The 24531-nt window shown below is 44.8% G+C and overlaps 1 protein-coding gene across 1 annotated transcript in view; it reads right to left on the bottom strand.

Moving 5' to 3' along the window:
• LOC109922617 (disheveled-associated activator of morphogenesis 2-like) overlaps nucleotides 1–24531 on the bottom strand; it is a 315937-nt gene that overhangs the window by 28395 nt on the left and 263011 nt on the right. Inside the window, exons 17-18 of the mRNA XM_048596662.1 lie at nucleotides 24324–24384; nucleotides 16448–16579 (exon numbers count right to left, since the gene is read on the bottom strand). Coding sequence (XP_048452619.1) covers nucleotides 16448–16579; nucleotides 24324–24384 — 193 coding nt within the window. The remainder of the gene's footprint in view (nucleotides 1–16447; nucleotides 16580–24323; nucleotides 24385–24531) is intronic.

Below are 24531 nucleotides of genomic sequence, written 5' to 3'. Positions count from 1 at the left end.
TGGGTTTCCTCCGGGTGCACTGGTTTCCTCCCACAGTCCAAAGATGTGCAGGTTAGGTGGATTGGCCATGCTATTGTGTCCAAAGGTGTAAAGGTTAGGTGGATTAGCTGTAAGAAATGCAGGGTTGTCTGGGTGGGATGCTCTTCGGAGGGTTGATGTTAACTTGATGGGCCAAGTGGCCTGTTTCCACACTGTAGGGATTCTATTCTTAAAAATGCAGACTCTAATCTCCATTGCTTTTTTATTCCTTGCGAACAGAGAGGTTGAGGCTTCCAGCTGCCTTGATGTACTCCCTGATTTGACCCCTGATTAGTCTAGCTTTACTTTTATGGTCTCCATTAACACAGAAAATATTTACATTCTATCTAGCATTTAAACCCTTTAGCACCTCCCTTTTAACCTTGCACACTGTGCTAATCTTCCTAACGGTCTAATGATGACCGGTACTCTGTGATATGGCACTATCCTACACAGAAACAAAAGTCCCACATTCAGCTCCCCAGTTCATTCATCACACCTGATGCAATAGCTGGGCTGCTAAAACTAGTTTAATCGCTAGTTGGATCAGAACAAGTCGGGGAACAAGTGTTGGCTAATCGGTGCCTGTTAAAAAAGTGCAAAGGTTGCTTAAGAACAGCCTTCAAACTTAGCTACGGTGTCCGTGTGAAGCAAACCTCAGAAATAGTCGAGGGACACCCTTCGGAGGGTCGGTGTAGACTCGATGGGCCAAGTGGCCTGCTTCTACACAGTAGGGAATTCCATGATTTTCTATGATTCTCTAGTTTGTAACAAGAAGAATGACAACATGCATCCATGGAAAGCGTTTAATATAATGAAACTCTTTATGATACTTCACAGGACTGCTATCAAACTGCATCTGACACTCAGTCGGATACGGGGATAGATGAAAACAAACCACCAAAAACTTGGTCAATTGTTTAGATTTCACAAAGTGTTCTAAAGAAGGAAGCAAAGGTACAAGACGAAGAGACATAGTAAGAGAATTCCACCTTTTAAGGCCAACAAAAGAGAACTGGAGGAGTTCATTTGTGCATTGACTTCCTGATCACTAGTTTAGCTCATACAGTGTTTAAGGAAAACTAACTGTCACAGTTAATGCATTGAAACTGACCAGGTTCAATCTCCCATTCTGCTGAAGATTGCTATAAGATTGATTATTGCTTGCTGAGAGTGTGTGCTGACCTAATTTGCTATTCTGGGATTAGGCACTGTTTTTTATGGAACAGAGTCTGCTATTCCCAACATACACAACAGGAGCAGCCTACCAGATACAGACCTAGCACATCAATGAAAAGATCTTGGTTCAAATCTCACCCTAGCAAGATGCGAAATTAAATTCAATAACATGGTGTGGTTAAACCCCAGCCTCATCATCAATCTAGGTACGAAAAGTGAAGATTTCCTTTCGCTTGAGACCTAAGGGTTCAGATACATAATTCTTTGAAGTTTCCATCATACATAAACAGGGTGGTTAAGAAGATGTTAAGCATGCTTGTCTTCGTTGCTCAGACCTCTGAGAATAGGAGTTGGCGTTGTACAGGGCCATTGCTGAGGCCTCCCCTGGAGCACTGTGTCCAGTTCTGGTCACCCTGTTGTAGGAAGGATATTATTAAACTGGAGAGTGTGCAGAAAAGATTTACCAGGATGTTGCCGGGAAAGGAGAGGTTGGGATTTCTTTCACTTGAGCATAGGAGATTGAGGGGTGACCTAATAGATGTTTATAAAATCATGAGGGGTACAGATAAGGTGAACGGCAGATGTCTTTTCCCTAGGGTGGCCGATTTCAAGACTAGGGGCATATTTTTAAAACGAGAGGACAAAGATTTAAAAAAGACATGAGGGGCAATATTTTTATTACAGAGAGTGGTTCATGTGTGGAATGAACATCCAGAGGAAGTGGATCAGGGCACAGTTACAATATTTAAAAGACATTTGAATAAGTACATGAATAAGAAATGTTTGGAGGGATATGGGCCAAGTGGAGCCAGGTGGGGCTAGTTTAATTCGGGATTAAGGTCGGCATGGACTGATAGGACTGAAGGGTCTGTTTCCATGCTGTATGACTTATGACTATATGCTGCTTTATTTTTTTGCTGGTTTTCTTTCTGAATCACACACTGGATTTTTGCTTGCTCGAGTCAGGTAACTTCTTGACTAGGAGGACCAACTTGGGTATTATGGGCCCTGTTATAGCCAATTTTCACTCTGGAATGGTGGGACTGTGGCACAGTTTCAAGCTCCCCAGCCTAGACACAACATAGGCAGGTTAGAAGGCTCACCTTGTTTCTCTGGGGCTTTGCCTCAGTTAGTTCACTCTTCACATACTCTCACTCACTTCTCCCCACCTTCCCAGGCCCCTACATGCCAACTCATGCATCCTTACCCACCCCCTTACTCCCAATATCTTTTTACCCCATCTTAAAAATCCATAAAAATCCAGTATCCACAATGTTTTATGAAAATTAAAATAATCTCACAAGCTAATACTGCTCTGCTCATACACATTTGATAGTGAAAAAAAACTCCTACCCATGAAATCCATTCAAAGGGATTAAATATTCTCTACTGTTCAATCTGTTACAAAATAAACAAAATTCTACTTAGTACCCAAACTGAAGACTCCTAATCCTTCATTAGCTTATTTGAAATGATCATCATACAGTGAAGTCAGGTTCCCTGCGGTAGGAAGTGGTTTTGTAGTTTTTGAAACTTAGCCAAGCATTCTCATTGACCTCAGCTATAACATCAGGCCCTGGAAAATGCTAACCAAGAACTCTACTGGAACTGTGGAACAGGTGGTCATGTATTTTCCTCACCTATATCTGGTAGCCTGTTAATCAAAGTGGTCCAGTTCGTTTCTTTTTAATTGACAGCATAAACCTTTTTTCAACTTTATATTGCCTGGGATTTTAAAACAGAATCAGATTGTGACACCTAACTGATGTTAACAACCCTTCAAGAGCCTTTACACTTATTCCATCAATAAGTGATTCTCTTACTATGGGTTAAAGTCCTTGACATTGCCAAAATAAAAACAGAGTCTGCTTAAACTCATTATAACTTTAAAATGTCCTTTTCTGAGTTCAGATTTCCTGCCTACACGTTTCATGCCTTACTCCGCTGGCCAAAATAGGAATTGCAGGGGAAAAAAAGGCCATTTCTGGGTGCAACATGCTATTTTTAAAGACCCCTGCAAAAATTTCAGCCCTTGTGCCACCGTTGGTTTCGTTGCTGCCTCTGAATCCAAATGTTACAAGTTGAAGTTGCCAATTGGATAGGCAAAGGCCTCGTGGTATTATTGCTGGACTAATAATCCAGAGAGCAGGTAGCGTTCTGGGGAACCTGGGTTCAAATCTCGCTACGGCAGATGGGTGGAATTTGAATTCAATAACGAATCCAGAATAAAGAACCTAAGGATCATGAAACCATTGTCGATTGTTATGAAAAGCCCATCTGTTCCACTAATGACGCTCAGGGAGAGAAATCTGCTATCCTTACCTGGTCTGGTCTACATGTGATTCTAGACCCATAGCAATACATAGTTGACTCTTAACTGCCCTCTGGGGCAATTAGGAATGGGCAATAAATACTGTGACGTCCTCATCCCCTGCATGAATTAAAAAACAAACTCCAGAAACCCGAGTGAAAAAATTGAGGCCGGCACCGCAGAGCCAATACCAAGGGAGTGCTACACTGTCAGAGGGGCTAGCTTTCTCAGAAGACCACAAACCAAGGTCTCATTTTTGCTCTCACATCAATGTAAAGAGTTCCGAATGAAGAGCAGCAGGAGTGGTCTCTCCACTGTTACAGTCGATATTCATCTCTCAACCAAAATCAATCAAACTAACCACTGGGAAATTTATCTCATTTCTGTCCTGGCAACTTTCAGTGTGCAACTTGGCTTCTACACCTCCGACCTCAACGTTTCAGATGCAGTTCCTTCTGTGCAAAGTGTTTGGGGCCATTCCTGAGGTCACAACAAGCTCTATGTAAATGCAAGTGCTTTCTTTTTAGTTAACCTTCATTTGGGTGGTTGGAGCAAGTGTGGAGAAACATGGATTTTCATTTAAATAAATATTTTCGGGCCCTTCCTGGCTGGTCAGAAACTCCATCGTGGAAGACTTTGTGGTCACAACTCAGGGGCTGACTCATGTATTTCTGCTAATCACAGCAGCGGTGATTTCATTAGGATGGCCAGTGAAAGCAGGAGTCGCTTTTTATGTTGACAATTCCTTGTGGTCCATAAAAATGATCACAGACAATAACAACAATGAGATGTTGGTCAAGAGATGACATAGAAAAAAGGACCCCTGAAACTTCACTCGAATAAAGCTACCATAATCTCTTCATCACTTCAACTTATTTCCGTGATAATATTTGTTGGTCGGATCTGGGTGTCTGTGTTAAGGTCAAAGTTTATTGGCCATCCCTAACTGTTTTCTTGGAAATATGGTACTAAGCCATTTTCTTGTCTTGCTGTTGTTCCTGTCATGATATTGACAAGCAACACTCATTCTTATAGAGTCAAAGAGTTATACAGCACAGAAACAGACCTTTCAGACCAACCAGTCCATGCCAAACATAATCCCAACCTAAACCAGTCCCACCTGTATGCTCCTGGCCCATATTCCTCCAAACATTTCCTCTTCATGTACTTATCCAATTATATTTTAAACTATGTGATTGTGCCCACATCCACCACTTCCTCAGGAAGTCATTCCACCCAGAAAGCACCCTCTGTGTAAAAAAAATTGCCCCTCATGACTTTGGGAAATTTCTCTCCTCTCACTTTAAAATTATATGCCCTAGGCTTGAAATCCCCCATCCTAGGGAAAAGACACCTATCATTAATACTCTCTATACCCTCACGATTGTATAAACTTCTATAAGGTTACCTCTCAACCTCCAACTCCAGTGAAACAAGTCCATAAGACCATAAGACATAGGAGCAGAAATTAGGCCATTCGGCCCATCGACTCTGCTCTGCCATTCGATCATGGCTGATAAGTTCCTCAACCCCATTCTCCCGCTTTCTCCCCGTAACCCTTTATCCCCTTGATAATCAAGAACGTATCTATCTCAGTCTTAAATGTGCTCAATGACCTGGCCTCCACAGCCTTCTGTGGCAGTGAATTCCATAGATTCACCACTGGCTGAAGAACTTTCTTCTTATCTCTGTTCTAAAAGGTCTTCCTTTACTCTAAGGCTGTGCCTTAGTCCCAGCCCCCTATCCAGCCTTCCTTTAAACCTCAAACCTTCCATACATGGCAACATCCTGGTAAATCTCTTCAAACCCTCTCCAGCTTAATAATATCCTTCCTATTAGCCTGCGTTCACCGACAGAAGCTTGCAGGCAGCATATCCAAGACAACAAGGTGCAGAGCTGGATGAACACAGCAGGCCAAGCAGCATCATAGGAGCAAAAAGGCTGATGTTTCGGGCCTAGACCCTTCATCAGAAATGGCAGCATATCCACATTGCCCAGCTCGACTCTTTTGAGAGGTTGACCTTTCTATCAGCCAAGACTGACTGGGTTGTACTCCTGCTCTGCATCTGAAATTTATTGATCAGAGCCCCTCATTTGAGAGACTAGAGACAAAGTTGCTGTCCCAGTGCAGTACCGAGGAACTGCTGAGAACTGGTAACATTTTAAACCAAAGCCCCATCTCCATAGGTGTACAATGCCCCATGGCATTATATTCGAAAAGCCAGGGGAATTCTCCTTGGCGTCTTTGTCAATATTTATCTTTCGAACAACACTGGGCTGTTAGAATCCTAGAATTGAACCCTACAGCGCAGTAAGAGGCCATGCGGCCCATCGAGATGCACCAGTCCTCTGAAGATTATCCCACCCAGTCCCACCTTCTGCCACCTCATCCCCATAACCCTGCATGGGTTTTTATTTTTAACCAGAAACTGGGAAACCGAAACGGCTGGAGAAACTCAGCCGGTCTGGCAGCATCTGCTGAGAGAAAGCGGAGTTAACGTTTCGGGCCCAGCGGCCCGTTTTGAGGCCAGTTCTGAAGAAGAGTCACAGGGCTCGAAACGTTAACTCTGCTTTCTCTCCGCAGATGCTACCAGACCGGCTGAGTTTCTCAACCAATTCCTGATTTTGACACAACAGACCATGGGCCTTCTTTCTGCGCTGCCCTGTCCTCCTTCTCTCCCATGGCACACCACTGTTCCATTCTGCTCCAGGCTGGCTGGGTCTGCTCGCATGGCCTTCCCCTGGTGGACAGCTCGGAGAAAAGGTGGCACACCCTGCTCTACTCCACCCTGTTCACCAACACATCCAGGACCCCCCATCCATGAACCTGTCCCCCAACCCCCCCAACCCCGCTTTTCCCTGGTCCAGAGCTGGCTGAGCCAATCGATACAATCCATGTACATTTTTCCCCAATAATTTTATAGAGACGCCAACCCCGGCCTAATGGGTTCCAATTCTCACAGCGAAAATCCTCAAATTTTACGGTTAAAAGCAATTAAAACTAAACAGCCTCATGAAATTAAAGTGGATCTTAAACCTGGTGAAGGTCAGGCTTTTCTTCCTAATTCATTCACAGGATATGGGCACCTTTGGCTGGGCCATCATTTATTGCTCACCCTTAATTGCCCAGAGGAGAGTCAACCTCACTGCTGGGGCTCTGGAGTCACCTGTCGGCCAGACCAGGTAAAGATGGCAGATCTCTTCTTTACCCACAATTCACTGAGGGTACTTAGTCACCTTTAGGCTCGCCTTTAATTCCATTTATAGCCACTGTGCTAATTTGGCAGTGCACTTTCCACTTTCTATCTGTACAGTTAAGCACTTTCTGAAATCATCTATACAGGTACCGGCTGAACAGGAGCCTAAATATATCTTGAGGAGGCATTGGAGCTGTGGGTGTGGCTATTGATTGATTGAGTCTTACTCACTAGAGAGGACCACCACACCTCAGGCGAGGGGAGAGGTTCAGTCGGAGAGGCCCTTCATGGTAACCTCAATGCGTAATGGGTAATGGGTATTGAACCCACACTGTTGGCATCACTACTGCTTCACAAACCAACCGTCCAGCCAACTGAGCTAATCTGTACTCCCCTGTACGAGATTTGTAGGTGCTCCACCATTTTGTCCATTCCTTCCCTACCAAGTTGTTCATGGATTTTAAGCCCTGAATACCGACATTAAATGCCTGAGCCTTGCGAGTGGTTTCATGGAAAGTAAAAAGATCCGAGCATCATCAAATAAGCCAGGACAGAGGATTTCCTCTCGGCGCTTTGTGCAACAAATCTGTTCTTGATAAACAGCTCGATGGCTGTGTCATCCTCAGACTGTTTAGAAAAAGCCTTCTTCCGTTTGTGGTGAACCTGATTTTCCACTGTGTGCATTCGAAAGCCAAATGTCCTTTGTTCATAGTCAGTAAGTTCCTTCCTGTTGAAGTTGGGATAAAGAAGGGGGAGGATGTGGTATAACTTGGTGTTGTGTGAACAGGCTAATAAAGGAAGTATTTGAAACAGGACAACCTGGACAAGGGAAAGTGTTCACTGTGGAATTGTACTGGCAATCACAAGACGCTGTGATGAAAAGTAGCCTACAGATCAAAGCAAATGCAGTATTGGGACAACTGCTTCTTGTCCATTACGTGGAGAAGTAAGCTGGGGAAAGCATGAGGTTTACAGCAAGTAGTACCGGTGTCTCAGTGGTTAGCACTGCTGCCTCACAGCGCCAGGGACCCGGGTTCGATCCCACCCTCAGGCAACTGTCCGCGTGGAGTTTGCACATTCTCCGTGTGCTCTGGTTTCCTCCCACACTCCAAAGATGTGCAGGTTAGGTGGATTGGCCGTGCTAAATTGCCCATAGTGTTCAGGGATGTGAGGGTTACAGGGGAAATGCAGGGATAGGGTAGGTCTGGGTGGGATGCTCTTCTGAGGGTCAGTGTGGACTTAATGGGTTGAATGGCCTGCTCCCATGCTGTAGGGATTCCACAATATTGGAGGTGGAATTGTTCCATTGGTATCTCTAAGCCCAGCCTATTTGTAGCTGATAGTCTGGACTTGGCTGCTAAACAGCTCACTATAAACCTCTGCCCTTTACACATCTGCTCCTGGCAGCCCATCACTCCACATGAAAAGGAAGAAGCAGCTTGCATTTCTACAGCACTTTTTAAGCACCTGGAGACATCACAAAGTGCTTTACTTGGCTTCTGCAGCCTTCCTCAGGACTGAGATGCAGACAATTTCCTTCCTCCGAGAGTAGAATTCTTTGCCACAGAAGGCCATGCAGGCCAAATTGCCGAATATAACAGCGAAAGCGACAGACAAACGTTAAGGTTTAAAAGGTACGGGGAAGGAGTGGGAATATGGCATTAAGATAGAGGGTTAGCCATGATTGTACTGAATGGTGGAGCAGGCTTGAGGGGCTGAATGGCCGACTCCTACTCTGAGCTTACAGCTGATGAAGTGCTTGGAAAGTGCGGATGCTGAAGTTAAATCTCCAGGAGACTGTGGCAAGGAACACAGAACAAAAACCATGGCGGCATTTAAAGAAGCAATTACAGTTTTACTCATTTTTTTCTTTGGTCATTTTTCATTTGTTAGTCATGAAGACATTGGAGATGGGGGGTGGGGATAAAGGATAACCCCTGCTCCCCAAGGATTGGATTTCTGGTGGGTAAAGAAGCTGCTCTTTTTTTAGCTGCCTATTCTGGCTGTGAGAGTCCAATTGAGACTAACACTCACGTCTTTAGAAACGTCTGAGCATATTATATAATGCTGTTGCAGAGCCAACATCATTCCAATGTACACACTACACAGCCATGTATTGTTTGGCAGATACCATTCCTTTATGTATTATATACTACACACTGTGTCATACAACATATGAAACTGCTATTGGCTACAAATATACTCAAAATCATGCATTTAATGTGCACTTCCATTGTCCAACTCACTATACACTATGCGATAATATTATCTAATATCATGGTTCCCATGTGGTAGTGGTTGAATCTGGAATAACTGGAACTACAGTATGTAAATAGGGCTAGGGGTGAGGGAGGGGCTGTGTAGATTCCAGTTCTACTAACAAATGGAGACCTCGTGACACCCATTTGGAAATTGTTGAGTAGGTTGGACCTCCATTGGAGTTGAGAAGATTGAGAGGTGATCTTAATGAAATCCATAAGATTCTTAAGGGTGTTTGACAGGATAGGTGTGGAAAGGATGTTTTCCCTCAAGAGGGACTCTAATAACAGGGGCCACAGTTTATAAATAAGGGCTGTCCCTTTATTTAAGACAGAGATGAAGAGGAATTTCTTCTCTCAACTCTTTGGAATTCTCTTCCCAGAGAGCAGTGATCATTGAATCTATTAAAGGTGGAGTCACGTAGATTCTTAATGAACAAGAAAGCCAAAGTCTCTAGGGGACAAAAGCAAAATACCGCAGGGCTGGAAATCTGAAACAAACACAGAGAATGCTGGAGAAACTCAGCAGGCCTGGCGGCCTCTGAAGAGGAGTGAATACTGGACTTGAAACGTTAACTCAGTTTCTTTCTCTGCAAAGTCTTGGAGGTTGGTGGTGATGGGCTGGGGATAGGGTCATCCAGGAGCTAAGGCCATAATCTGGTCAGCAATTACATGTGATTCAACATTGAAGCAAACTAAAGGGGCCCGACTGGCCTATCCCTGCTCCTGTTCCTTTAGCTCTTGTATTCTCATGGTGACACATTCGGTGCTGAAAGGAAACTGCAAAATAACTTCCAAGTGACAGCTCCACTGAAGTTACAGAAAGCAAAGTGAGTTACAGCGTGAAGTGAGCCCATGGTTACTGAGGCTGTTTAATGCTGAAATATTAGGCCCAGCCAAATCTGCCTGGAACTGATACATACACAAAACATATGTGTGTGTGTGTGTTGTGTGTGTTTGTATATCTGTTTTATATGTATATGCACTGATTTAACACAATCATCCAGGATTTGGAACGGGAGGCGAGGAGATCAAGGGTACCTCAGATTGTTCAGGAAATGTACCCGAGCAAACAGTTGTAAATTTAGCAGTTGATTGATCAGGACCTGAAGATTTTCTATGGCACACACAAAGAGTGTCTTACATTCAAGGGCCTGCTACAGTGGGCTCTTTGAGGATAATGAAAGAAAACACAGAGGAAGGATCCCAGCACATCTGTTCCTGTCAGACTTTCCATGCAAGAGAGTTAACACAGGATGTAATTTACTGCCATGCACAAGGTTTGTTCCCTGTCTTTTAATGTCTCAACTGTGCAGAGTGCCAGCTGAACAACAAATGGAAGCTCAGCTAAGGCATGGAAGAAATGAATTATTCCAACTACAAGATTGAAGGGTTTTCCAGTTAGGTGCATTTCGTACAAAGCAGGGAGAGTTATTTAAACTCACTGTATACCAGCTAAGTCTCAAAAACCACAGGCCGTCACTTGGTATTTTCTACAACTGCTGTAACTATATATCTGGGCTCTTCTGTTTTGGTTTAATGCTAGGCCTTGCCATTCATGGCTGTGAACATCAGCCGTGCTCCACAGGGTAGCATTCTCACCCTGAGCTGAAAGGATGTGAAGCCCTTCGAGATGGTGGTGGTTGTGGATTTAAAAGGTGCTGTCCAAGGAATTTGGTTGAGTTGTCGCAGTGAATCTTACCAACATGCACTGGTTGTTGAGTGAATGCTTGTGGATGTGGTGCCAATCAAATGGGCTGCTTTGTCCTGGACGGTGTCGAGCTTCTTAGTGTTATTGGAGCTGCACCCATCCAGGCAAGTGGGGAATGTTTCATCACACTCCCGATTGTGTCTTGTGGACAAGCTTCAGGAGGTGAGTAACTTGCTGCAATATCCTAGTCTCTGACTTGCTCTTGTCACTGCTGTATTCATATGGCTAGTGAAGCTCAGTTTCTGGTCAATGGTTACTGTGATGTTGATAGTGGGTGTGTTTTAATGATGCTAATGCCATTAAATGTCAAGGGGTGATGGTTAGATGCTCTCTTGTTGGAGATTTGTGTGGTGCAAACATCACTTGCCACTTGTCAGTGCGAACCTGGATATTTGACCAGGTCTTGCAGTGTTTGGACTTGGAGTGCTTCAGTTGCCAAGGAAATGCTAATGACACAGAATACCACGCAATCATCAGTGAGCATCCATTCTTCCGACCTTCTCATGAATAGATAGGTTGTAGATGAAGCAGCTAAAGATGGTTGGTATCAATGTGGATTTCACTAGCTTCAAAATCTCCCCTCCCCCTACCGCATCCCAAAACCAGTCCAGCTCGTCCCCGCCTCCCTAACCTGTTCTTCCTCCCACCTATCCCCTCCTCCTACCGACTAACCTCATCCCGCCCCCTTGACCTGTCCGTCCTCCCTGGACTGACCTATCCCCTCCCTAACTCCCCACCTACACTCACCTTTACTGGCCCCATCCCCGCCTCTTCGACCTGTTTGTTTCCTCTCCACCTATCCTCTCCTCTATCCATCTTCTATCCACCTCCCACTCTCTCCCTATTTATTTCAGAACCCCCTTCCCCTCCCCCTTTTCTGATGAAGGGTCTAGGCCCGAAACGTCAGCCTTTCTGCTCCTATGATGGTGCTTGGCCTGCTGTGTTCATCCAGCCCTGCACCTTGTTGTCTCGGAATCTCCAGCATCTGCAGTTCCTACTATCTCTAAAGATGATTGGGCCTTGGAGAGGCTTCATCAGCTAAAGGGGGTAGACTATTAGTGCCATCGTTCACCTTGGTCACAAACACCCTACAGCGCCTGTCATATAACTTACAAGAAAACTGCTTTTCAAACTGAATGTACACATTACAAGATGCTGCATTCAAGCAAACTTTAAGCCATTACTGATGGTGTTGGCTGAACTTCCAGTTCATGTATTTTCTAAGGATCTGATATGGAGCTGGATCGAAGCCTGCATTCTCCTGTGGAGTCTTCTTGGGCTGATTAATTCGGATTGGGAGGAGGCTCAGTAATGATAGGTGGAACCGGCAAATACAAGAAAGGGTGACTGAGCGAGACTGTTCAATACATGGGGTTTCGGATCTTTTAAGTCCGGTCAAATGGGCAACAATGGTATACCCGTGCTCTTTCGATTAGGCAATTGCAAACTGCTCCTTTGAACAAAGGGTTGCAAACATGTTCCATTCTTGAGTCTGTTCACAAAATCTTTTGTACACAATTCGGAACACAAGATAGGACAGTATAAAATAGCTGTGCACAAGTACGGTGAAAGCTTTACATGTTGCACCCCTGTATGGGATCACATTCATAAGTTCTTTTTTTTAATTCATTTGTGGGATGTGCGTGTCACTGGCTGGCCAGCATTTATTGCCCATCCCTAGTTGCTCTTGAGAAGGTGGTGGTGAGCTGCCTTCTTGAACCACTGCAGACCACCTGCTTTGGGTTGACCCACAATGCCATTAGGGAGGAAATTCCAAGATTTTGACCCAGCAACAGTGAAGGAACAGCGATATATTTCCAAGTCAGGATGGTGAGTGACTTGGAGGGGAACTTGCAGGTGATGGTGTTCCCATATATCTGCTGCCCTTGTCCTTCTAGATGGAAGTGGTCATGGGTTTGGAAGGTGCTGTCAGAGGATCTTTGGTAAATTTTTGCAGTGCATCTTGTAAATAGTACACACGGTTGTTACTGAGTGTCAGTGGTGGAGGGGCTGGATGCTTCTGGATGTAGTGCCAATCAAACGGGCTGCATTGTCCTGGATGGTGTCAAAATTTTTTTTGTTGTTGGAGTACGCCCAATCAGGCAAGCGGGGGCTTTTCCAGCACACTGCTGACTTGCGCCTTGTAGATGACAGACAGATTTTGGGGAGTAAGGAGTTGAAATACTTGCCACAGTATTCCTAGCCTCTGACTTGCTGTTGTAGCCATTGTAATTATATGGCGAGTCCAGTTCAGTTTCTGAGCATTCGAGCATTGTGAATGAGTGTTCACAAGTTTGATGCTTGTCAGTTGTTGGCCCCATGTACATGAAATTGTTATTGCATTCTACAGTTTCTGTAATCTGAAGTAATCTCGATGTCGCATCTGTTGAATCTGGGTAAGAAAAGAATGCTGATTTCTGAGCATTGCTTTTTGACCTCAGTATGTGGCAAGAGTGTCACCTTTTGACAGTTAGAGACTGTGTTGGCCCAACTTGACTCATATCTTCCAACGAAACAAGCCAGCCCAACAAATTTGATCATGCAGAATGTAGGCAGGATCCAAACCAAACTAAACCGAACCAGAATACACTGGTGGGTTCCTGTGAAAAGCACACGCCACCCACTTTCTTGGAGTCATAACATGTTCAAAAAATGTGTGTGGCACTGCAGTTTATGCATGTATGTCAATCCAACTTTTGCTGACCTTTCTCCAATTATTATCGTTAATCATCTCAGTGTGTCTGCCATTGTCGACTGCAGTGACCATTCTACAATATATCTTGCCATAATCATTAGGTTGCTTAGTATCCAACCATGTGACATGCCCAGAGAGGAGAAAGAACAAAACTTGTGCAACATTTGTACACTTGTTGTTGCAATCTACCTCTTGTAGAACCGCCCAGTGCTAAAATAAAAGAGAGATCTCTTCCCAGCCAGAAAACATTGTGCAAACACAGAACAAAATCAAAAATATGGCAACCGCAGTTTCTGCAAGCTTCTTATTTTTAGATTAAAACAGGCTGGTTTGTCAGCCCATAAAAAAAAATCTGCAAAGCACAGTGGGTGGCTAACCAACAAACTGCGTTCACTTTATGCATTTTTATCTAAACATATGGGAGCATTTTATTTAGCTTCTTTGGGAGGGCAATGGCGATTTAGTCATTGCTGGCTACTTTCTTCCTCTGGCTCAGGGATATCCTCTCTTTGCTCCTTCCAGGTCGAATATAAAACTTCATATGGATTCCGGCTAATATTTAACAAGGTCTGTCAGAATGTTTTTAAGAAACACACACCAGGTGGAAAGAAGCAGTCAATCCTTCAAACTACTACAATGAAGATTCTCCAGACAAATCCCAGATCTGGTAATAATGTTAAACATCCATATTGTTCTATTGATATCCGTATTCATATTAAAAAGCAACAACAATATGTGCACATAAGGCTACTGCAGAAATGTACAAGGAGAAGGAGGACAAAATGAAATCATTACTGATTATCACCAGATTTCTGTTAGAGAGTCTCCCCTTTAGGTTCCCGTTAAAGAGAGAGTCTCTCCATCAGGTGCAGTGGACAGCGAAAGTGGTTAGCTCAGAGTTCAATGGGACCGTGATCAGATGGGCCAATAGGCCGAGGAGTGGGCGATGGAGTTTAATTCAGACAAATGTGAGGTGTTGTATTTTGGAAAGGCAAATCAGGGCAGGACTTATACACTTAATGGCAAGGTCCTGGGGAGTGTTGCTGAACAAAGAGACCTTGGAGTGCAGGTTCATAGCTCATTGAAAGTGGCATCGCAGGTAGATACGAGAGTGAAGAAGGCATTTGGTATGCCTGCCTTTATTGGTCAGTGCATTGAGTATAGGAGTTAGGAGGTCATGTTGCAGATGTACAGGACATTGGTTAGGCCACTTTTGGAACACTATGTTCAATTCTGGTCTCCCTGCTATAGGAAGGATGTTGTGAAACTTGAAAGGGCTCAGAAAGGATTTACAAGGATGTTACCAGGGTTGGAGGGTTTGAGCTACAGGAAGAGGCTGAATAGACTGGGGTTATTTGCCCTGGAGCGTCAGAGGCTGAGGAGTGACCTTATAGAGGTTTATAAAGTCATGAGGGGCATGGATAGGGTAAATAGCCAAGGTCTTTTCCCCAGGGTGGGGGAGTCCAATACTAGAGGGCATATTTTTAAGGTGAGAGGGGAAAGATTTAAAAGGGACCTAAGGTGCAACTTTTTCATACAGAGGGTGGTGCGTGTATGGAATGAGCTGCCAGAGGAAGTGGTGGAGGCTGGTACAATTACAACATTTAAAAGGCATCTGGATGGGTATATGAATAGGAAGGGTTTAGAGGGCCAAAACCAGTCCAGCTTGTCCCCGCCTCCCTAACCTGTTCTTCCTCCCAGCTATCCCCTCCTCCCACCTCAAGCCGCACCCCCATCTCCTACCGACTAACCTCATCCCGCCCCCTTGACCTGTCCCTGGACTGACCTATCCCCTCCCTAACTCCCCACCTACACTCACCTTTACTGGCTCCATCCCCGCCTCTTCGACCTGTTTGTTTCCTCTCCACCTATCCTCTCCTCTATCCATCTTCTATCCGCCTCCCCCTCTCTCCCTATTTATTTCAGAACCCCCTTCCCCTCCCCCTTTTCTGATGAAGGGTCTAGGCCCGAAACGTCAGCCTTTCTGCTCCTATGATGCTGCTTGGCCTGCTGTGTTCATCCAGCCCTGCACCTTGTTGTCTAGGGTTTAGAGGGATATGGGCCAAATGCTGGCAAATGGGACTAGATATATTAATTTAGGATATCTGGTTGGCATGTATGAGTTGTACCGAAGGGCCTATTTCCGTGCTGTACATCTCTATGACTCTATAAAGAGACAGTCTCTCCATCAGGACCCCGGTTAAAACGAGTCTCTCTCCATTAGGTTCCTGTCAAAGAGAGAGTCTCTCCAACAGGATTCCTATTAACATGAGTCTCTCTCCATCAGGATTCCTGTTAAAGGGAGAGTCCTAGATCCTATTAAAATGTATCTCACCGTTGGGACCTCTGTTAGACTGGAAGACCATAAAACATAGGAGCAGAAGTGCACCATTCAGGCTCTTGAGTCTACTCAACCATTCAATAAGATCATGGCTGATCTGATAATTCTCAAATCCTATTCAACGGTGGATCTTACCGTGAAGAGGTAAAATAAAGAAAGTTGACCCACTTCTGCTGTCCTAGTTCCAACTCTAGACAGAAGATACTATGATGGAAATTAAAATAAATTTATGGTAGGCCCAATGTGCTGTCACAGACACTCACACTTAGCCCTGCTGCACACGGCAATATTTTTCTGAAAGGAACATGTGCACCTAAACCTGAATTGTGACATTTATCTCATTTTCATTTGTCATCACACAATGACATCTTTCTCAGATCAGTCTTAGTTGACTATGGCCAACAACAATCGTGTAATTCAGGAACCGTGTTGAGAGGTATTTTCAACATGAAGACAGCAAGCAGATTACAGAGGGAGCAGTGCCAAGTGGTTTGCTCAGTCAGGGAGATAGTGCAGACAAAGTGGGCTGAATGGCCTCCTTCTGTGCTGGGACAATCCTGTTATTCTGAGCCATGTATGTAGCACTGGCAACGGGAATGGGAAATAAGCGAACTCTCCAGGTGGAGTATATGTTGTCAAAGACATGTTAAAAAGGAATATTTAATTCTTCCCTCAGCAGGCGGAAATAAACAAATTCAACAGGACGCTGGCTTTTATTGTCTGGTCTGTTTCCTTACCTTATCCTTCGCCTCGGCTAGCAGATCCTCCATCTCTGAAAAGCTGAAGCTAGCGACAGTAATGAAGTCACTCATGACTGGAACAAACTTGTCCTCAATGTCCCGTGCTCGACGTTTCTGATATTCCAGTTCCTGGGAAGGGAGGTAGACGGGAACAAAACAGTCCATTAGCGATAGCAAAACCCTTAGTGGGAGGTTAATCATCAGACCTCTTTCCAAAACAAAAACTCACAATCAGAACACTTCCCTTTCCACTGAAATAACGATCTCACCAACAGTGCTCCTGTCTAAGGATTATTAAGGATGGGAGTCCTTAATCATTAGAACCTCATTATTAGCACCCTGTCAAAGCAGACACTGTGCCTCCATTCTACCCAACCTGCTCATTAATGATGAATGGAATTGATAACTAGAATCTATGCCTGGACATTCCCACTTTCCTGCACTCATTTCCTAAATTAAATCAGGATGAGTGCTCAGAGCCCTGGCGTCGAGTTCTAATTTGAATCTGCTGCCTATCAGTCTTTATCGAGCCAAGCGATCAGCACAACATGTCTGCACACACACCCGCTCCATTCTGCCTACAGCTACATCCTGTGTGCGTCTGACCCATCTGCTCTGAGCTGAGAGATTTGTAATGCAATTACAGTTCACGAGGAGGGTCACATGCAGATTGCAGCACGTGCCGCCCCTGGCCCTGCTGACGCCACGCGCTAATCTGAAGCGAGTGGAGGGGAAGCGAAACAGCGGCCTCAGGCCAGACTGGGAATCATCTGAGACAACTGTGCTTACAAAATCGGAAGCTGAACACTGAGCGTCCAGTGAAACTGGAGGTTTGATCAAGCTTATCCTTCTGGCATCAACTCAGCACAACGTGTACCTGGGCTTAAATATCTATGAACGGATTTTTAATAATGCACAAAGAAAGCTTGCACAAGGTTAATTTCAATTTTAAACTGTGTTCGAAGGTTGTTATGAATGTATGTTTGACGTTCAGTAAATGGGAAGGAAAGTCTCACAGAGTACTAATTCACCCTACTGGTTGGCTCAGGACCTTAGTGCATCAACTGGTGCCTAAACTTTTAGCTGATTTGAAATCAAAGATTCCTGTGGCACAAAGTATCCTTCTGGACCATCATGTTTGTCCCAGCTCCCTGGAGGGGCTATCCAAACCCTGATCTTTCCCTGGAGCCACAAAAGCATTTCTTTTCCAAGAAGTCTACTCAAGTTCATTGTGTTTTGAAAGTTACTATGCCTACCTGCCTTGTGGGCGGTGTACTTTGTACTGTTGCAAGTTAAGGTGGATGTTCTGGGTTGAACCAATACTGCAACTAAACCAGCCCCAGTGCCTTTAGAAAGGAGGGAGTGTGGACACCAGGCAAGGAGTGGAGAAAGAATTAGGAGAGGACGCTAAGGAGTGGTTGAATATCCATTGACAATGTGCAAATCAGGAGCATGATGGAAGACTCTCAATGCACCAGGATGAGTGCAGCTTCAACAACACTCAAGAAACTTGACAGCATCAAGGATAAAGCAACCCACTTGACTGGCATCACATCCACTACCTTCAACACCTGCTCCCTTCACCGCTGGCATACAATGGCAGCGACATTATACCATCTACACGATGCATTGCAGTAACTCAGCCATGTTCCTTCACAAGCACCTTCCAAACGTGGGACTTTGACCATCAAGAAGGACAAGGGCAGCAGATACATGGGGACGCCACTAGCTGCAAGTTCCTCTCCAAGCCACACACCATCCAGACGAGGAACTATATCACCATTCCTTCACTGTCACTGGGTCAAAATCCTGGAAATCCATTCCTACCTGCCCTTTGGGTGTACCTACACCATACTGACTGTATCAGTCCAAACAGACAACTCAAAAATCTCCCAATAATCTCCTTCATTCCAAGGACAACTCCAGCTTCTCCAACCTAACCCTGTCATTAAAATCCCTAATCCCTGGAACGTTTCTGGTAAATCTCCACCACATTTTCTGGAAAACTCTCGTAAATCTTTCCTGAAGTGTCATGACCAGCACTGAATGCAAAGCTGTAGCCTGATGGAAGCAGGAGGAGAATGAACCTCTGGGCCATCGATATAGCTGATGGTCCCTACAACAGGTCCACAAAATCTGTTCAGGTTTTAACTTCTTTGGGAAAATCTCACAGCCGGGAGATGCACACAGAGGAGCCAGGTGGTGCAGCTCAGTTCAAAGGGGAGACTATTGAGACAACTTAAGATAAGCTTAAGATAACCAGATTATGGGCACTGTCCATTTCTGTGAAGGGTTTTGAGCAGATATGGAGCATTGGAGCAAATGGACAAAGACTGCTGATGTGCTGTTTGGGACCTCAGGGATTTGAGGAATTGGAAATGCCTTCAATAAAAGTCAGGGCTGAGGTTTAATGCTGATACCTGAAGGTCACTTTAGCTGCAGACCCCTCCATTTCCTCGGTGGCCTCTGGAAACAAGCTGGGAGACACATCAGTGAATGAGGGTGGTTGGGACACAAATCCACATTCTTCTCCCTCATTCCATGATAAACTCTCTTCACAAACACTGATCGAGCGTCAGGCATGTCAACAGGACACATTCCACAGCGCTGACTACAGATGCAGAAACAGATGCTGATGGCTTTCTGGTCTTAGCCACGAGCCAAACAAACAGGACTGAACTGCATACAAAATCTATCAGCTGTCATTTCTCCCTGCTACATTTCGTAAAACACGTGAGCTTTTGTTGCTGTAATTTTTTCCTCCTGTTAAGAAGTTCCTTTGCAGCCCATCCCCAGAATAAAAAGGGACCGTGGCTTCTCATTGATAGTTAACAAGTTCAAAGGGCACTGCATTCTGGGATTCAATCCAAGGCCCCATGACTGAAAATTAAACGCTGCACGTTAATGAGTTGCTGCATTATCGAAGAGAAATGTTAGTGGTAAAGCACAGAAGAAGTTGATGACAATAGCGGGGACAACCAGACATTTTTATCAGGCTCCGCACAGGTTTGCAAACAGTGTTATGTGCACTATGTTTAGAAGGAAAGGGAGCTAAGAAGCCAGAGAAGATGGGGAAAGGATAGAGAGAGGGTGCGGCAAGACAGTAGAGATTAAGTGGACCTTCTGCAGTGAGGGAAGAAAGGCAGCAAAGTCGAGGGAAGCAGGTCAGGAACTCCATAGATGGGAGTGGCTGACCAGGCATGGGAGCACTGGTCTGGGAGAAGGGTAGAAGTTCCCTCAGAGAGAGAAGCCCTCATTGTTTTTGGCATGAGGCAATGAATTCCCGAGGGATGAGGGAGTCAGAAGCAGGTGATCACTGAGAAACCAGAGATACCTGAAAACGACGCAGTAATCGCACTGCACCCCCATTTTAAAACGTGTCAGACCAGAACACGTCATTCACCACAGGACATAGATCTTTGGCCCACCATGTCAGTGCTGCCCATGATGTCACTCTAAACTAATCCTATCTGCCTGCACATGGTCTGGATCCCTCTATTCGCAGCCTGTTCATGTGTCTGCCTAAATGCCTCTGAAACATTGCTGTTACATCAGCTTCTACCACCTCCCCTGGCAGCACATTCAGGCACCTATCACACTCTGCGCAAAAACACTTTCATTGTACATCCCCTTTACACTTTCCCCTCTCACCTTAAACTTATGGCCCCTAGTGTTTTACATTTACACCTTGGGAAAAAGACCCAGACTATTCATCCTCTCCGTGCCTCTCATAATTTTATACACTTCTATCAGGTCGTCCCTCAGCCTGCACCTACACACCACCACAGGTAGTAGTATCGCTGGACTGTTAATCCAAAGACCCAGATAAAGTTCTGGGGACCCAGGTTCGAATCCTGCTACGGGAGATGGTGGAATTTGAATTCAATAAATATCTGGAATTAAGAGTCTGATGATGACCATGAGTCGATTTTTGGGGAAAATCCCATCTGGTTCACTAATATTCCTCTTTTCCAGTTCCTGCCTAATACTGTTCTAGTCATCCTGTCCCCAGTTTAACACTTTCACCTGAGAACCAATAGTATCCTTTTCCATAGCAATCTTAAAATGTACAGAGTTACGATCACTATTCTCAAAATGTTCCCCCAATTAAACTATGATCACCTGGCCAGGCTCATTCCCCAGTACAATGTTTAGAACAGTCCCTTCACTATTTGGACTATCTACATATCATTTCAAGAAGCCCTTCTGAATGCACCTAACAAATTCTGTCTCATCTAAGCCCCTGATGCCAAGGGAGTCCCCATGAATGTTGGAGAAATTAAAAGCTCCCACTGCAATAACCCTGTTGTTTTTATGCCTTTCCATGATCTGCCTACATATCTGTTCCTCTATCTCCCTGCTGGCTATTGGGAGGCCGACAGTATAACCCCACTCTAATGGCCAGACCTTTCTTATTCCTGAGTTCTACCCATGTGGCCTCATTGGATGAGCCTCCAAGATATCCTCTCTTAGTAGAGCTTTGACATTCTCCTTAATCAGTAATACACCTCCTCCACCTCTTTTACATCCCTCTCTATATCGTTTGAAACATCTAAACCCTGAAACGTTCAGCTGCTAATACTGCCCCTCTATCAACCATGTTTCTGTGATGGTTACAACACCGTAGACCCATGTATTAATCCAAGCTCTAAGCTGATCGGCCTTACCTATTATAGTCCTTCAATTGAAATAAGTATACTTCAGACTGCCAGCCCCACCATGTTCATTAACCTGGCCCTGCCTGTTCTTCCTCTCAGACTTACTTGACTTAACATCAACCTTCTCCTCAATTACCTCACATGCTGACCTACTGCTCTGGTTCCCACACCCCTACCACACTGGTTTAAACCCTCCTAAATGTCACTAGTAAACTGCCCTGGATACTGGTGCCCCTCCAGTTTAGGGGTAACCTGTCCTTCAGGTCCTGCCCTGGAAGAGATCCCTATTACCCAGATAACTGAAGCCCTCCCTCCTATACCAACTCACTAGCGATGCATTCAAGTGTATTATCTTCCTATTTCTGGCCTCACTAGCACGTAGCACAGGGAGTAATCCCAAGATTACAACACTAGAGTTACTGCTTTTCAACTTTCTGCCTAACTCCCTAAATTCCCTTTGCAGGATCTAATCGCTCTTCCTAACTATGTCTTTGGGACCAATATGAACAGCAACCTGCTACTGCTGTTACATCTGGGAGATATGAAGCAGCAGGAGGAGATTACTGAGAGAGAGAGAGAAGTGAATCAGGGGAGGAGATCACTGAGAGGGAGAGGAATGAGGCAGGAGAAGGAGATCACTGAGACAGAGAGAGAGATGAGTGCGATAGGAGGAGATCACTGAGAGAGAGAGAGAGAGGAGACAGGAGGAGATCACTGAGAGATTGAGAGGACTGAGACCGGAGGAGATCACTGAGGGAGATGAGTGAGATAGGAGGAGATCACTGAAAGAGAGAAAGAGGAGTGAAACAGGAGGAAATCACTGAGAGAGAGAGAGGAGTGAGACAGGAGGAGATCGCTGAGAGAGAAAGGAGTAAGGCAGGAGGAGATCACTGGCAGGGAGAAAGGAGTGAGACAGGAGGAGATCACTGAGAGAGAGAGATGAGTGAGACAGGAGAAGATCACTGAGAGAGAGAGAGGAATGAGGCAGGAGAAGGAAATCACTGAGAGAGAGACGAGTGAGACAGAAGAAGGAAGAGGCAGCCTCTGCAGAGGGAACTGAGTAAGGATGAGGAATTTGACATGAATTTTTTTTTGGGTTGTGAGCCTATGCATTTGAAAATGGCAAAATCCTGGAAAGCTATTGAATTCCTGACATATTCAAATCAATGGATGGTTAAGATAAAGACCAATCTGTTGAGCTTGTCAGTGATGAAGCAATGGTCTAACTCTAGTTCTGCTGGAGCTGCTAGCAACAAGGAAGGCAGGAGACACTGCAGTGCTAAGGCTCAGTCCAAGATGCACACAGTCTTGGTGAGCAGATTGAGAGGACAGCTTCGGAGAAAAATGGAGTCAAAACTGGATCTTCACAGATGCGGAAGTATCAGCGGGAAAGGAGAAGGAGCGGTACTCGATTTACCAAAGTTGAACTGGAGGAAACTTTGGGTCATTTCGGATTACTTGATGATGGGAGAAGTTAAAAACTTGGTGCCAGTAAACACATCAAATGCAGTCCTGTGTTTGTAGATTGAAACCACCCAGGGTCTGTGAAGCATGAAAAGGAGGGGACCAAAGATTATGTAATATAATGTAACATTTGTTCTTGTATATTACATGAGTCCTCTCATTTATCTTTAGATTGTACTCCCTACACCACTAAAACAACAGGACCTTGATCAGATGGAGTGGCAGACAGAGTTTAATTTAGATAAATGTGAGGTGCTGCATTTTGATAAGACAAACCATGGCAGGGCTTATACAATTAATGGTAAGATCCTGGGGAGTGTTGCTGAACAAAGAGACCTTAGGGTGCAGGTTCATAGTTCCTTGAAAGTGGAGTCACAGGTAGATGGGATAGTGAAGAAGGCGTTTGGTACACTTGTCTTTTTTGGTCTGTGCATTGAGTGCAGGAGTTGGGAGGCCATGTTATGGCTGTACAGGACCTTGGTCAGGCCACTTTTGGAATACTGCGTGCAGTTCTAGCCTTCCTGCTATAGGAAGGATGTTGTTCAACTTGACAGTGTGCAAAAAAGATTTACAAGAATGTTGCCAGGGTTGGAGGGTTTGAGCTATAGGGAGAGGCTGAATAGACTGGGGTTATTTTCCCTGGAGTATCGGAGGCTGAGGGATGACCTTATAGGGGATTATAAAATCATGAGGGGCATGGATAGGGTGAATAGCCAAGGTCTTTTTCCCACAGTGGGAGAGTCCAAAACTAGAGGGCAGAAGTTTAAGGTGAGAGGGTAAAGATGTAAAAGGGTCCTTAGGGCCAAATTTTTCATGCAGAGGGTGGTGTGTGTATGGAATGAGCAGCCAGAGGAAGTGGTGAGGGCTGGTACAATTAAAACATTTAGTTGGTATCTGACGGGTATATGAATAGGAAGGGTTTAGAGGGATACAGGCCAAATGCTGGCAAATGGGATAGATTAATTTAGGATATCTGGTCAGCATGGACGAGTTGGACTGAAGGGTCTGTTTCTGCACTGTATAACTCTATGACAATGTCTCTAAAAAGGGCTGTTAGGTACACAACCATGATCTTGTTGCATAGCAGAATGGGCCAAATGGCCAGTGAAAATCAACTCTGGCCAATTTCTGGGCCCCACTGGCCTGCAGGTTCACTTCTTCAGTCTTTTATGGGATGTCAGCTTCAGAGGCAAGGCTGTTCCAGAATAAACCTTGAACTGAGATGGTTTCTCGGGCCATTTCAGAGATCCATTAAGACAAAACCACGCTGCTGTGAAACTGGAGTCACACAGGCGCCTGAAAAATCAGGGATGGCCAATTTCCTCCCTGAAGTGACATGAATGAACCAGATTGGTTTTCACAAAAGTGGTTGATAGAGTCACCAGCTTTAATAATTGAACTCATAATTCAACAAAGGCACCCAGGGTAAATTAAGTTCAATAATGAATTATAAGAGGAACCTGATAAAACAAAATCACTTCCCCTCTGCCATGCAGGTAGGTACATGACGAGCATGTCCTCACTGGACAGTATTTCAGCTCCTGCACTTATAAAAGTACCACTGAGATACTGGTCCTGAATTTCTCCAGCATTCTCCCTGTCTCCGAAACATCAGAGGGAGGTCAGAGGAATTCCTGGAGAAACAGCAGCTTATCAATAGCGAAGCCACCAGCTTCCCTCTGACCTTACACTGGGGGATTTCTGCGGATATTCGGGAATACTGTTCTCATTCCTGCTTCGGTAATACTCACAGCCTCCAAAGCCTTCAGACCATTCTTAATATTGTTTATTTCTTTCTCCAGTTCAGCCAGGCTGTGTTGAAAGAAACATTTTTTTAAAATTAATCTCGGTGAAAGGAATGCAGAATTCTCAATTTCGCATCGCAAACATTTCCAAGTATCTTACCAAGCCTCAACATTCCTCGACACATTTTAACGCTTGTTTTTTTTCTCCCCACAG

The sequence above is a fragment of the Rhincodon typus genome, chromosome 5, assembly GCF_021869965.1.
Source record: "Rhincodon typus isolate 14 chromosome 5, sRhiTyp1.1, whole genome shotgun sequence".
In the NCBI taxonomy this organism is placed as follows: domain Eukaryota; kingdom Metazoa; phylum Chordata; class Chondrichthyes; order Orectolobiformes; family Rhincodontidae; genus Rhincodon; species Rhincodon typus.
Note: the sequence above shows the minus strand (reverse complement) of the source record. Positions and strands in the feature narration are given on the sequence as shown.